At 42.7% G+C, this 13,048-nt stretch overlaps 1 protein-coding gene and 1 pseudogene across 1 annotated transcript; both read right to left on the reverse strand.

Moving 5' to 3' along the window:
• Positions 1-2,459: 2,459 nt before the first annotated feature.
• On the reverse strand, positions 2,460-3,399 carry LOC114218575 (olfactory receptor 52B4-like; annotated as a pseudogene).
• A 4,248-nt stretch (positions 3,400-7,647) lies between these two features.
• On the reverse strand, positions 7,648-8,229 carry LOC114218658 (RNA polymerase II subunit A C-terminal domain phosphatase SSU72 like protein 3-like). The gene has a single exon (XM_088017788.1). It carries the CDS (start codon positions 8,227-8,229, stop codon positions 7,648-7,650), a length of 582 nt encoding a protein of 193 aa, XP_087873914.1.
• Between the last annotated feature and the right edge of the window lie 4,819 nt (positions 8,230-13,048).

The following is a 13,048-nucleotide window of genomic DNA, read 5'->3' on the forward strand; positions in this document are numbered from 1 at the left end:
TAAGTGAAATAAGTCCATCAAAAAAAGACAAATACCATATGATGAAAGGCAAATACTCATATGTGGAATTTAAGAAATAAGACAAACAAGGAAAAAAAGAGACAAAAAGACAGACTCTTAAATAGAGAGAAAAAATTAGTGATTGCCAGAGGGGAGGTGGGTGGGAGATGGGTGAAATAGGTGAAGGGAATTAAGAGTACGCTTATTGTGATGAGCACTGGGTAATGTGTAGAATTGTTGAATCATACATTGTACACCTGAAACTAATATAACACTGAATTAAAAAAATTTTTTTTAAATCTTGGGTTCAAATTCTAGGAATCTACCATTAAAAGTTGAAAACTCTGAGAACTTTATGAAAAAGAAGTTCATAGCGGGCTTATTTATAATATTAACATAGGGAAAAGCTTAAACACTCAATAATATTGAAAATATTACCTTAGAATATTATGCAAACATTAGAAATTATAATTATTTTAAAATTTTTAATGATTAAATTTATCATATATTGTAAAAGCCAAGATGTCAAGATTTTGTACATATTTTCATATCAAATATGAAAATATATACACATGGAACAAAGAATATAGGGCATTACACCAAAAAAGTTATCAGTAATTTTCACCCGATTAAAGTTATTCTTTATATTTTTGTTATTTTCTTTTTTCTTTTAAGATTTTATTTATTTATTTGTCAGAGATAGAGTTAGAGCGAGAGAGAGCACACAAGGAGGGGGAGCGGCAGGCAGAGGGAGAAGCAGGGAGCCCGATGCAGGACTCGATCCAAGGACCCTGGGATCATGACTTGAGCTGAAGGCAGACACTTAACCAACTGAGCCACCCAGGCATCCCTGTATTTTTATTTTCCAATTGTCTTACATTGTCTTATTCCACACCTTGCATTAAATATGGCCCTTAAAAATAATTGATTTGGAAAATAAAATGCACTGTGCACTTAGGAAACAAGTAAAATTGAGCCATAAACTTGTAAGGAAACAATCATAAAGCCATAGAAAAATGGTTTAGAAAAAGCCAGCTTGATGAAAATCACTATGTCAAAACCTTGCAATGGGGAAAAAGAAAAGAAAAGAAAAGAAAAGAACCATTGTCTTCTACGGCCAGAGGCAGAGAGTTCCCACCAAGTTATGTAATCCAGAGGGTTCATCAAATGCTTTGGTCAGGACAGGGGGACAGTATCAGCTTAAAAGCAGCTTGGACATTTCTGAAGGGGAGACAAGAGCTGATAAGCACATTTGATTAAATATTTTCTGCTTTGGGGCGAAAAAAAACCTGCAATGAAATATAATATATATGTAGAAATGTATTGTGTAGATCTACATATATTTCAAATGATCAATGCCAGTAACATGTTACTGAGTAAGAATCCTAGATGCAGTATGATCAATAATATGTATACATATATATGGTGAGATAGAGAAATATAGCAAATAGGCTATTTCTCTCAGAGAAGAAGTATCCACTAAAGAGCACACTGGGAAGGAGCTGTGGTTAGAGAAAGTGTCATAGAGGAGAAGAGATGAGAAGTGGGTGTGGAAGGAGGAATAGGAATTTTCCACAAGCTGATGGAAGTTATCCCAAGGCAGAGCAGGGACATGGAGAGCATGACATGGTCTGGGAAAGGTGAGGCGTCAATGACCTGGTATGTCTGACACTTGGGCCTCTTGGAAGGTGATATGGGAAGTGTTGCTATAAAGAAGGTCAGGAATCAGGTCATCAAAGGCCTTGCATGCTCCCCTGAGGGAGGGATCATTGAAGAACATGGCCTGATACCAAGATTTGGGGGAGTTCCCCTTCCTCAGCGTCTCCCCAGCCACACACCACCCCTCAGAAACCACAGGAGTCTTTACCCAATAGAGGAGTGACCAGCCTCAGGCTCCTCAAACATTATTCTGTAAAATATGAAACATGCGATTCATTTACATTCTCCTATAACAAGCACAAGTGATGGCAGGTTATAAATTATAATAGAAATAACTGTGAAGCCTAGGAATCCCTGATTCTAAGAATGTCATTTAGCCAAAATGAGGGACATAAAGGAATGAAGGTTTGTATGTGACTGTCCAGATATTACAAGATGTCTCAGAGATTGCAAAACTCAGTGAGGAATAGTTGAGCAAATTCCCAGAAGAGAACACTGTTCTTATTGATGTATTTCCAATAATCAAGCTATTGTTTAAAAGGCCATAACTTGAGGAAAAAAAATTCGTGCTGTCTCGGGTTCTTTGCAGACGGTAGTTTGCTCAGTCAGACATGACAAAGCTTTCTGAGGTTATTTTGCCAATAGAAAATATAACTCCTGCAAACTCCCTGATAAATTTCCTCCAGAATTTAAATTTACTGAGTTTTTCCTAGTGTTTCAGTTGACCCACGCCACGCACGAATTTCACTACATTTTCATTGATAGCTAGAGATGCCGAAAAATCTGCATCTCTGCCAAGGTTATTTCTGCTTTGGAAAAAATACGTAAGCAACCTGCTCCTGGATTTGCTTGGTCTTAATCCCATAAATGATGGGATTCAGCATAGGTGGAACCAGAATGCAGACATTAGCCAATAAGATGTGGATATGAGGTGGAATGTGGCGTCCAAACCGCTGAATAAGACTTGTGAAGATCGCAGGCCCATAAAAGAGGATGATGATGCAGACATGGGAGCCACATGTGTTGAGAGCTTTGTGGCAAGCATCTTGGGAAGGCATGTGGAAGACAGCACAGAGAACCGGTAGATAAACAAAAATTCACAGGACATCTAAGACCACTGTCGACATGATGACAAAAGGCCATACCAGATGTTCACTCGAATGTCATTACAAGCATATTCGGCCAAACCAGTGTGTTCACAATAGGTGTGTGGAATAATATTATTTTGGCAGAAAGTCAATCTTTTCAAAAGAACTATTATGGGGAAGATCATACAATAACTTCTCAGAAAGACAGTCACACCGATTTTCCCAATCAGAGCACGTGTAAGAATAGTGGTGTACCTCAGGGGTAGCACATGGCAATGTAGCGGTCAAACGCCATCACCAGCAAGATCCCTGACTCAGAGATGAAGGTGGTACGGATGAAGAAGAGCTGAGTGATGCAGCGATCCAGGGAGATCTCCCCAGCGTGGAACCAGAAGATGACCAAGGCCCGAGGTACTGTGCACGTGGAGAGGACAATGTCCGCTCTGGCCAGCATGCAGAGGAGGAGGTACATGGGTTCACGGAGGCTGTGCTTTGTGAGGATAATGCAGATGAGCAGGCTATTCCTGAGCAGGGCGATGACATAGGAAATGAAGAAGGGGATGGAAATCCACATGTGCTGGTCTTCTAGCCCAGGGATGCCCAGGAAGTAGAAGATTGTGTGGCCAACACCAGTGTGGTTTAAGGAAATCATACCTGTGGAGACTACCAGAGATATCACCTTCAATCCATAGACAGAGTTGAAAATACAAATTTTCTTGCAATATTCTTTGTAAAGGCACTAGGAGCTTTCAGCATATCTCCCACTCTCCATCTTCTGTGAACATGCAAACAATAAGAAACATAAGAAGTCAAGAGGACATATTCTCTACCTCAATGAGTGATAGTCTAATTTGACATATATATATATGTATATATATATATATACCCAGCTAATCAAATAAAACACATTATTGTATGTATTTCTCCTACAAACAGAGGATTATGAATATACAAAGGAAATCATTATATGTATCTGGAAAGGCTATGTAACAAGATGTTTCTTGAACTTGACCTTGTGGTAGGTAGTTCATCATAAGGAAAAGAATGAAAAGGGAGGGAAACAAGAGAAGAAAATGTGGGTATTCAAATCCAAGTATGGCCTGTTCACTGAACAGTGTTTATTCAGCTCCAGTTAGCTGTGCATAGGGAATGCTAAAGGAAGCAGGGTGGTGTTTGTACAGGCATATTTGGCCTAAATGATGGAAATGAGATTTGAAATCTCTCTGACTTCACCACATTGCGGGCTCACTTGCAGAGAGAGTCAACAGACCTTTAAGTAACATTGACGGAATCTGTGTACCTGAATAAGGCACTGCTCGTGCTCACACCTTAGGAAACGAAGTTCAGAAATGACTGAATTTGGAAAATAAGGCATTATTACTGGAAAGGGATATGCATGATATCTGGGAGGTTTTCTGCAGGTGGAAACTTTATCAGTTAGTTCTTAGTATACATTCATTCATTCACTCACTTGGTCATTCAGGAAGCAGTAACTATTTTTCAGGCACCATACTATAAACGGGGGAAATAGAAGCAATGGGAATTAGGCGAGTTCTGCCCTCATGGTTTGAGAGAAAATCAAATTTGTAAGCAGAAAGTTTGAATAATTGGAGGCAAATGCTAATTCCCCCTCGTGAAGGGGTATTTAAAAATATTTAGCTTAGTAGCTTAGTATATCTTACACTCAAGAACATTATTCCTTCCATTCCAGTTATCCTCTTGGTGCCCCTGATTTTTCTTTCTGGGGAAAAAAATCATCTCCAATTTCCATCCTCCAAGTGCTGGGAGACAGTGTTCTGCCATCAGAGTCACCAAAGAAGTCCATTCAGCTGGCCTAGGTCAGGGCACTGTCTCCTATAGAGCATATGGCTGCTCTGTGAGAACGTTCTCTCCAGTGAGGGCAGCTGATCTGCAGGAAAACCAGTAGGATGGCATCGGAGGGATGTGAGGGCTGGTGTGTGCCCCACAGACCTGATTGGGAAAGGAAAGAAGAAAATGGCAAGAAGGAAGATGCCATAGATAGCAGATTACAGAAGCCGGTGATGGTCATGTGTTTGGGGAAAGGGAGTAGCAGAAAAAAATTTATTTTTTGAACTGTTTTTTTCTTTTAAGTAGGCTCCATGCCCAGGGTGGAACTCAGTGCTGGGCTCGAACTCACAACCCTGAGATCAAGACCTGCCTGAGATCAAGAGTCAATCGCTCAAGTGACTGAGCCACCCAGGCATCCTGAAGACATTTTATTAATAGGAGCCAGTGAGAGAAGGCAGGGAGCTCAGAGGTTGAGGGTTTGCCTGCTCAATTGGTCTCCTGACCAAATTAGGATGACTTTGGTCTGACACAAGTTCATCCTCAATGTCCCATTCAATGCCCCTCCCCCGTAGTTCCCTCCTCACACCTGCCTGAGATGTCCTGGTCTGCTTCCCAAGCCCTGCTTTGGGAAGCCCAGCAGAGATACCAGTCATTCTCTGGGCTCTTGTCATGGTTGCCAAGAAGGGCTTGAAATAAGTCATGATCTTTTCTGTTTTCTCATGTCTAACCTAATCATTAGAGCACTTGCCACATATTGGATTACTTCTCTTTCTTGAGCAAACTTCATTAACCTGAGCTACCCATATACTCTCAAACCTCCCTTCCCAAACCAACACCTCCACTGCTGCTGTAACCAACCAGATTGGTATCTCTGGTCTTTACCATTCTTGGTGCACGAAAGTCCTGGCCCCTCACCCCCACTCCCAGGCCTCCCTGGGATGTGACAGCAGTCCAATCCTTACCTTGATCCTGGAACCTGCCCTCTACACACATGTCTAATTTACTCACCAGCTCTTACTGAGATTGGAGATGACATTCAGCTTGTTGGGAGCCAGGCACTGGGCTGTTTATTCTCTTTCACGAGAGCTCTTGAGGGGAGTGCTTACATCAGGGCCCCAGGGATATGGCTGTCCCCATCAACCTTGCCCTCCTCCAAATGCCTGGATCCCAGGTCCCTAAGTGCCATTCCCCTCCCTGGCCTTCTCCTGACTAGCTTCTTGCCCACTCCTCCCCACCTGCTCTAATCTCCAGCCCACACTGAGTGTTCACATTTAAGATATTCACTACAACAAAGCTCTCCCAGCTAAACCAGGCTTGCTACAGCCCTCTTTTAATACTTACACTGGCATTAAATATTGAATTAATGAATAGTAAAGTTATTTTTTTCAATCTGCAATAGCAATACACATAATATGATTTTCAAATTTTTGTTTTTCATGTAAAGGATGATGTTGCAGTTATATTCATCCTGGGATTGGTCATGAGATTCGCATTTTGAAGCCATAAATAATGAATTTTCATTCTTTCCTAAGGGTCTATAAACGTCCATGCATAATTTGTAGATCTCATGGGATTCTTGAGATTTATGACACATTTTTATTTCATTTGCCTACCTAGTGTACCATTCTGTTTAGTGCTTGCTCATCAAAAATCCACATTTATGGTTGCTAGGGGAAAAAATTCTCCTGCTTTGTTTATATTCTTTTATAAGTAATTTTATTTGGTTTTCCTCATCCTGAATGTAGGATGTGAACTTTTTTCAACTTGGAAATAACTTTATATTCTAACTGATTATAAAAGCAATCTTGTATATTATTGTTTTTAATCAGAAGACAGGAAGAAGAAAGTAATCCCACCTTCAGGGGGAAAAAAATGTGTCATTTGATGTAAATGCAAAGTATATTATCCTAGCTAGTTCTCCATACTTTATGCTCTTCTAAAAAACTAATTAGTGAAGAGAAGGAAAATATCTTTTCTACCAATCAAAGTGTCCCAGCTGGACTAAGAATTAAATTGACATGAGATAGATGAACAGGAGAAAAAAAATCAGCTTTATTATGTGCTCACAGAAGCCCAATAATGAACCTGAGACCTAAAGAAATGACCAAGGCAGGTAGTTTTTATACTTTTTAGACAAGGAGACGATAAATCTTTAATGAATTGACAGGATAAAGAAAACCGAATTTCAGGAGCTTCAATTAGTAAGGAATTCTAAACAGAACTCAGGCTGGGGTAGTTGATTAGAGCCGAGCAACAAGGGTTGTCTGTACAGACTTCTCAGCTCTAAATTTCTCACCGCTGGTGTTAAGGATGTCTCTTTTCCTGTTGGTGCAGAGTGGGTACCATCGCGAGCATGCTAGAAAGGCAAGCACGAGTTGTGTCTCTGCACAACGTCAGCTTTATTTAATCATAAAGCAAGGGTAGAGTAGGTTCAGGATTCCAAACTCAATGACATTTCACTACACACTGCACCTGGCTTCACACACATCACGCAAAGCAAAGCACAATAGAAAGTCACGCAGCAAACAAACGACAAGGAGTAAGGGGTTAAGGAACCAAGGCAGTCAGTCCGCGCGTGCGCAGGTCAGATAAGGCCTCGTCCAGCCTGGGTCCCTGGCCGCACGCGCTGCTTACGTTCAAGCAGTGCAGGATCTCCCTTACGTTCAGAGATCAGTCGGCCAGAGCCTTCCGCAGCAGCTGCCTTTCAGTGTTGTTTATTCGCTGAATATCCTTCAACAAATCACTTGTCCCGCACTCCATTATAAACTTCCTGTCGCTCCCCTGCAAAGCGCAGGCCGTGGCAGTCACGTCCTCGCAGACCCACGTGAGCGCTGAGTTACTTCTTGTGCCCAAAGTACCCAGAACAATGTCCCCAGGTTTGGACTGTTTCCATGACTACTAGCCCTTGTCCTCGTTTCCCAAGAAACGCTTTTTCTTGCTCAACCCTTCCCTGGTGGCATATACCTAAAAATCGCACAAACAGAAGTTCGCGGAAAGGGCGTTAAAAGCCCTTCTCAGAAAATAGGGACTAGTCCAAAACGCCACACGAAAGCTGTTAACCCAACGAAGGCGCCAACTCCAGCCAAGACCTTCAGTAGAAGCAGGCCGTGTGAAGAAAGCTCTTCCCTGTTTTCTCCTCCGCCGCCAGCAGCAGCTGATCCAGACTGTCCACGTCGTCTGCCTGCTGGAGGCTCTGGCACAGCTCGCAGATGAGGAAAGCCCCAAGGGTGGCGTCCTCCAAGGTGTCTGCGATGCCCACGCTGACCACGTGCACGGGCTGGAAGGTCGCCTGCTCCCTGGCCCACAGCTCTTGCATCACTCGGTCATACACACTCTCCTCGCAAGTGAAGATGACGTCGAAGGGGTCGCTGCACTCCTGAAACCTTTCGGGGCGCGGCTTGATCCTCTCGTTTCTCCCCAAGAGGTGCAGGATTCCGTTCCTGCTGTAGCCTTCCCGGTCTTTCCTGCAAAGGTCCTCGTACATCTGCTTATACGTCGTGGAGAAATCGTAGATCACCGGGCGATTGCTTGAGGGTCCTGGGAGCTTCACCCGAGATCCGACTCCGAAAGACTGGACGTGGAACCCTCTTTTGAGGAGGATGCTGTGGGCTTCCATGCTCCTGTTCACATTGTTCCTGCACACCACAGCCACCCTGAGTGGGGAGGAGGGCATGGTGGTGGCCGCTGGAGGCTGCGGGGGCGCTGCGGCCAGGGGGCTGACCACCTGGTTCCCCTCTTCCGACCAGCAGAGTGTCTGAGGACAAACAGTGGGCTTATTATATTCGGTCACCTCCACGGAGTGGGCGGAGACTTTCCGGGACTTCCTGATGGACTCAGTTTCAGCGGGTGGAGTGTCCTCTGATCCTGAGACGCATAACCTAATCACAACAACTGTGAGGTGATTACCTCCACTAAGCCATTGAATCCCAACTAAACCACTGAATCTCGATCAGGGTGTGGCCACCCAACACAGGGATGTGAAACCTGCAGTTGTCCGGGTTGGTCTACATGGGGAATGAGGGCTGAGGTTGACAGTGACCAGGTCAACCAGGCTAACTGTAAGCCTGTCACCGCTCTGCAGTGACCTGGTCAGGAATATGGGTGGAAAATTTGTTTTGAGGTTTTGAACTTACATCCAATTCAGTTCTACATACAATGACATATAAGTATCCTTGCACATTAACATACATTTGGATTTTCTAGAAATGCAATTGTGTAAACCATAGGATGATTGTACATAGTTTTGCCTAAAAATTTATAAAATCGTTCATCAATGCAAACAAATCACATGCTAGACAACATCCCTGCTGATAGTATATTAAAAGTTACAACACAGCGTTTTCTGCATTTAATACTCTTAAAATCATGATTCTCAAGGAAAATCAGGCATTGAACTTCCAACTAGCAAAGTGTCCCAGAACAGGAACCAGGTCACCTTCAAGGAGTGGGTGGAGACTTCTAGGATTTCTTGACTGATTCAGTTTGATCAAGTGGAGTACAATCTAATCATGCTAACCATAATCTAATCATTAGAACAACAGATGATTAAATCACTTGTACCTCTAGTTCCCTTGACAAGGTGCTGCTACCAGAGGGAGCATTTTTAAATCTGGAGTTATCCCTGTTGGTTTACTTTTGTATTTGGCTAGAGAGGAGGGATAGGAAAAAGAAAGAAAGGAAGGAAACTTCTGGAGGAAATGGATATGTTCATGGCACAGATTGTGGAGATGGTTTCTCAGATGTCCATTTATCTCCAAACTCATCAAGTTGTATACATTAAATATGTACAGCTTTTTGTATGTCAATCATACCTCAATAAAGTGTTTTTTAAGGACATCTTGTTACAGCTATATAAATGTCAACTAAGAGTGCTGTATGGTGGGGTGCCTGGGTGGCTCAGTCAGTTAAGCATCTGCCTTTGGCTCAGGTGATGATCCCAGGGTCCTGGGATGGAGCCCTGCATCGGGCTCCCGGCTCAGCAGGAAGCCTGCTTCTCCCTCTCCCTCCGCCCCTCCCCTCTATTCATGCTCTCTTGTGCACGCTCTCCCTCTCAAAATAAATAAATAAAATCTTTTTTTTAATTTGTTTTTTAAAGATTTTATTTATTTTTCTACAGAGAGACAGCAAGAGAGGGAACACAAGCAGGGGGAGCTGGAGAGGGAGAAGGAGGCTCCCGGTGGAGCCGAGAGCCCCATGCTGGGCTCAATCCCAAGACCCTGGGATCATGACCTGAGCCAAAGGCAGACACTTAACAACTGAGCCACCCAGGCACCCCCAAAAATTTTAAAAACAGTACTGTATATGGCTTTTTGAATCAGTGCAATCTGGCTAGTCAATTAAAGATATCTCAAAGAACTTACCAACATAGATCTCATTTTTCAAAACCATCAAAAAGGCCAATTTTATCAAATTTTATTGCTTAAATCTTGTAAGTCATATAAAGAGAACACACAGAAGCAGAGAGTAGAATGGCAGTTACCAGGGGCTGGGAGAACTGGGGATCCACCTCTCATTCTGCCCCCAAGGTGGCTACAGATGCTGTAGAACGGATGTAAAGTTTCAGTTATGCAAGATGATTGAGTTCTAAAGATATTCTGTACATAGTGCCCATAATTAACAATATTGTTTTGCACACATAAAAAATTGTTAAGAGGGTAAAAAAAAAAAAATATCAACACCTGGAGCCCATCCCAGACCAATTGAGTCAGAATCTCTAGGTATGGAATGTACTGTCATCCTAATTTTATCTGCTTCCTGTCAGATAATTCCTGTCAACCCTTCACCCACCCACCCTTTACATTTCAAAATGTATTTAATGCCAGAATTTAGTCCATACACATTTGGTATAAGGACTGTTGTACTTTACTTCATTCCTTGCATTTTATTTATTTTACATTTTTGTTTCTGCCCTTGATTTTCTTTATCTTTGAGATTCTTATCAAGTTGTTATACACTCCATTCTGTCCTTGTTAATTTTGAAGTCCTACTTTGATTTTCCATTCCATTAAATGGCTACCTACACTTTCTCTTCCCTTCCTAATCACATCACATGTCCCTGCTATTATTTGAAGACAGAAGTTTTGTAAATCTCTTAATTCTTTTTCACTGACCGGATTCCTAACTCCCAGGTTTTGCTGAGACATTTTGTTACTTCTAGTTCAGTGGCCCTAATCTAATTTATCTTGGAGATAGCGCCTTCGATTTCTGAGTCCCTATAACTTAGAATGGACTTTGCCTGAAGGCTCATCTTTTTCCATTAGACTTCATAATAAATTATTTAAATATTTAATCCAAACTTCAGTGCTTGCCTCTGCTTTCTTTCTTTTCTTCACATTCCCCTGCCCTCATTTTGTTCTGGTTCACATACCATAATGTTTGAAAAATCTTTTTTTTTTCCTCTCGACTATTTTTGTCAGTGGGGAAAATGGGAGATACAGACATTCTGAGTTGCTTTGTATTTTTCTTTCACCCTGACAGATGAGCTGCATCGTGGCTGGATAGAGGTTGGGTGTAGTCCTTAACTGCCATTTCACTGTCTTTGTTCCAGCATTAGATATAAAAAATCTAATTCCAGCATGATTCTTCTTTTATATGTTATATAAAATGTTCTTTTATATATATATATATATATATAAAAAATATATATGTTCTTTTTAGCTTAATGTTTGTAATATTTTTCGCTTTTTCCTTAGAGCGAAAAAATCAGCATAGGCCTTTCTACTTCAGTGGTTGTCAATCTTTTATTCATTATCACCAAACTAAGGAGCCTTTTTAGACATTTTTTCCTAATTCCCCCTATGAAATTTTAATAGCACAGATAAATCGCATATCTGCTTCTGTACTGTATCTGTGTTTTATACGTAAAAGAGTAAGATTTTTTTTTTCCCACCACCACCACTACCAGCCCCTGAACTCATTTTCGCCTCCTTAGGGGTAATATCACCCCTGTTGAGGAAGCATGGTCTAGCCTGAAACACACTGAGCCTCTTATAACAGCTCAAGAAATAGTCTACTAGTCTATTATTGTCTACTAGTTCATTATTGTCTCCCATCCATTAATGCAACTTACTTCTTCTGAAATTCTAGTAATTTACATTTTGTTATTCTTGATTTATCTTTACATTTTTGCTGCTTGTTTTGAGATATTTCTCAAATCTAATTTGTATCTCAAGAAAGACCATCTCTTCCTTCAATTCATTCACTAAATTATTTATAAGAGAAATTACATTAGGGACTCAGAAAATGTTTTTTGTCATTCTCCTCCATCCGTTTCTTTAATGGAATTTATCTTTCATCTGAGTTGTCTTCTTTCTCCCCTAGCACCTGTATGTCACTGGGGGAATGTGCAGTTGGTTCAGACTAACCAGACAAAGGGCTTGTACACCCAGCTCACTGAGGCTCAGGTCTGGTTGTTCCTAGACCCCAAATGGGAGCAGACCCAGAGATGGTGGAAGGCAAAGTGGTCTCTATTCTCCACCACCAGGGTGGTGGTGAAGAACAAGGAAGTGGCAGCTCTCCTCTGATGCACCTGAAAAAGCCTTCCAGCCCCCTCACCTCCTACATTCCACTCATGATTTCACCTTGGCTTTTTGAGTCCATGGAGAGTCCAGTCTCAGAATACCAAAATCAACCCCCTCAACTTCCCTCCTTAGCGTTTAAGCATAGGCACTAACTTAATAGCATTCAGAAAGCACTCCCACACACCCTAGTTCTGCCATCAGGCCTTCAAGCAACCAAGATCTCCTTCCTGTGCTATTTTACAACTCTCTTACAGCGCATGGGACAGATATAATGATCTACTCACCCCAACCCTAAGTTAGTCCATCTCTAAGATACGTACACTGTCTGTTTCATTCAAGGGTGGCAGAGAACTGAGGTTTGTGTCCTTCTTACTGTGGTCTCGCTGAGGGGGACCCAGCTGGGTGAGGGGAGTGGCACCCAGGTTGAGGAACCCTGGGATGCAGTGACAGCACCCCAGGGTACCTCCAATCAGCTGAGGAGACCCCAGCAGGTGCTTTGACTTTGCCCAGACAGAGTGTCCACGAGGACAAGATCCCCAGGATGGAGCTTCCAATTCTCACCTGAGGCACACAGCCACCTCTCATTCTGCCCCCCATGGTGGCCGCAGATGCTGCTGAACATCCCACTCCTGGAGCCAGGTCCCGGGAGAGCCTGGGGAAGGACTTGGGCCTGCCTGCCTACTGCCTTTCTTCCGCTGCCAACCCATGGGAAAGGGAAAGTTGAAGTGTGGCAGGTAAGGCTGGTGGGCAAGGGCAGAAGGGCACTGGGGCATGAGGGGCAAGGCAGAGGAGGAATAGATGGTCAAGCAGAGAATCAGAGAATGAGTATTCTCAAGACCAAGGGAGAGAGTGTCCGCAAGGGCTGAGTGCTCACCTGCTTAGATGCCGCTGAGATGACTTGTGGAGTAGTAAGAGCCCAGAGGGTATTGCATTTGGCTGGGAGAAGTTGGCAGGAACACAGTGTCCCACGTA

The sequence above is a fragment of the Eumetopias jubatus genome, unplaced genomic scaffold, assembly GCF_037043125.1.
Source record: "Eumetopias jubatus isolate StellerSeaLion01/CBP00866 unplaced genomic scaffold, mEumJub1_p1.0 scaffold_13, whole genome shotgun sequence".
NCBI classification, from domain to species: domain Eukaryota; kingdom Metazoa; phylum Chordata; class Mammalia; order Carnivora; family Otariidae; genus Eumetopias; species Eumetopias jubatus.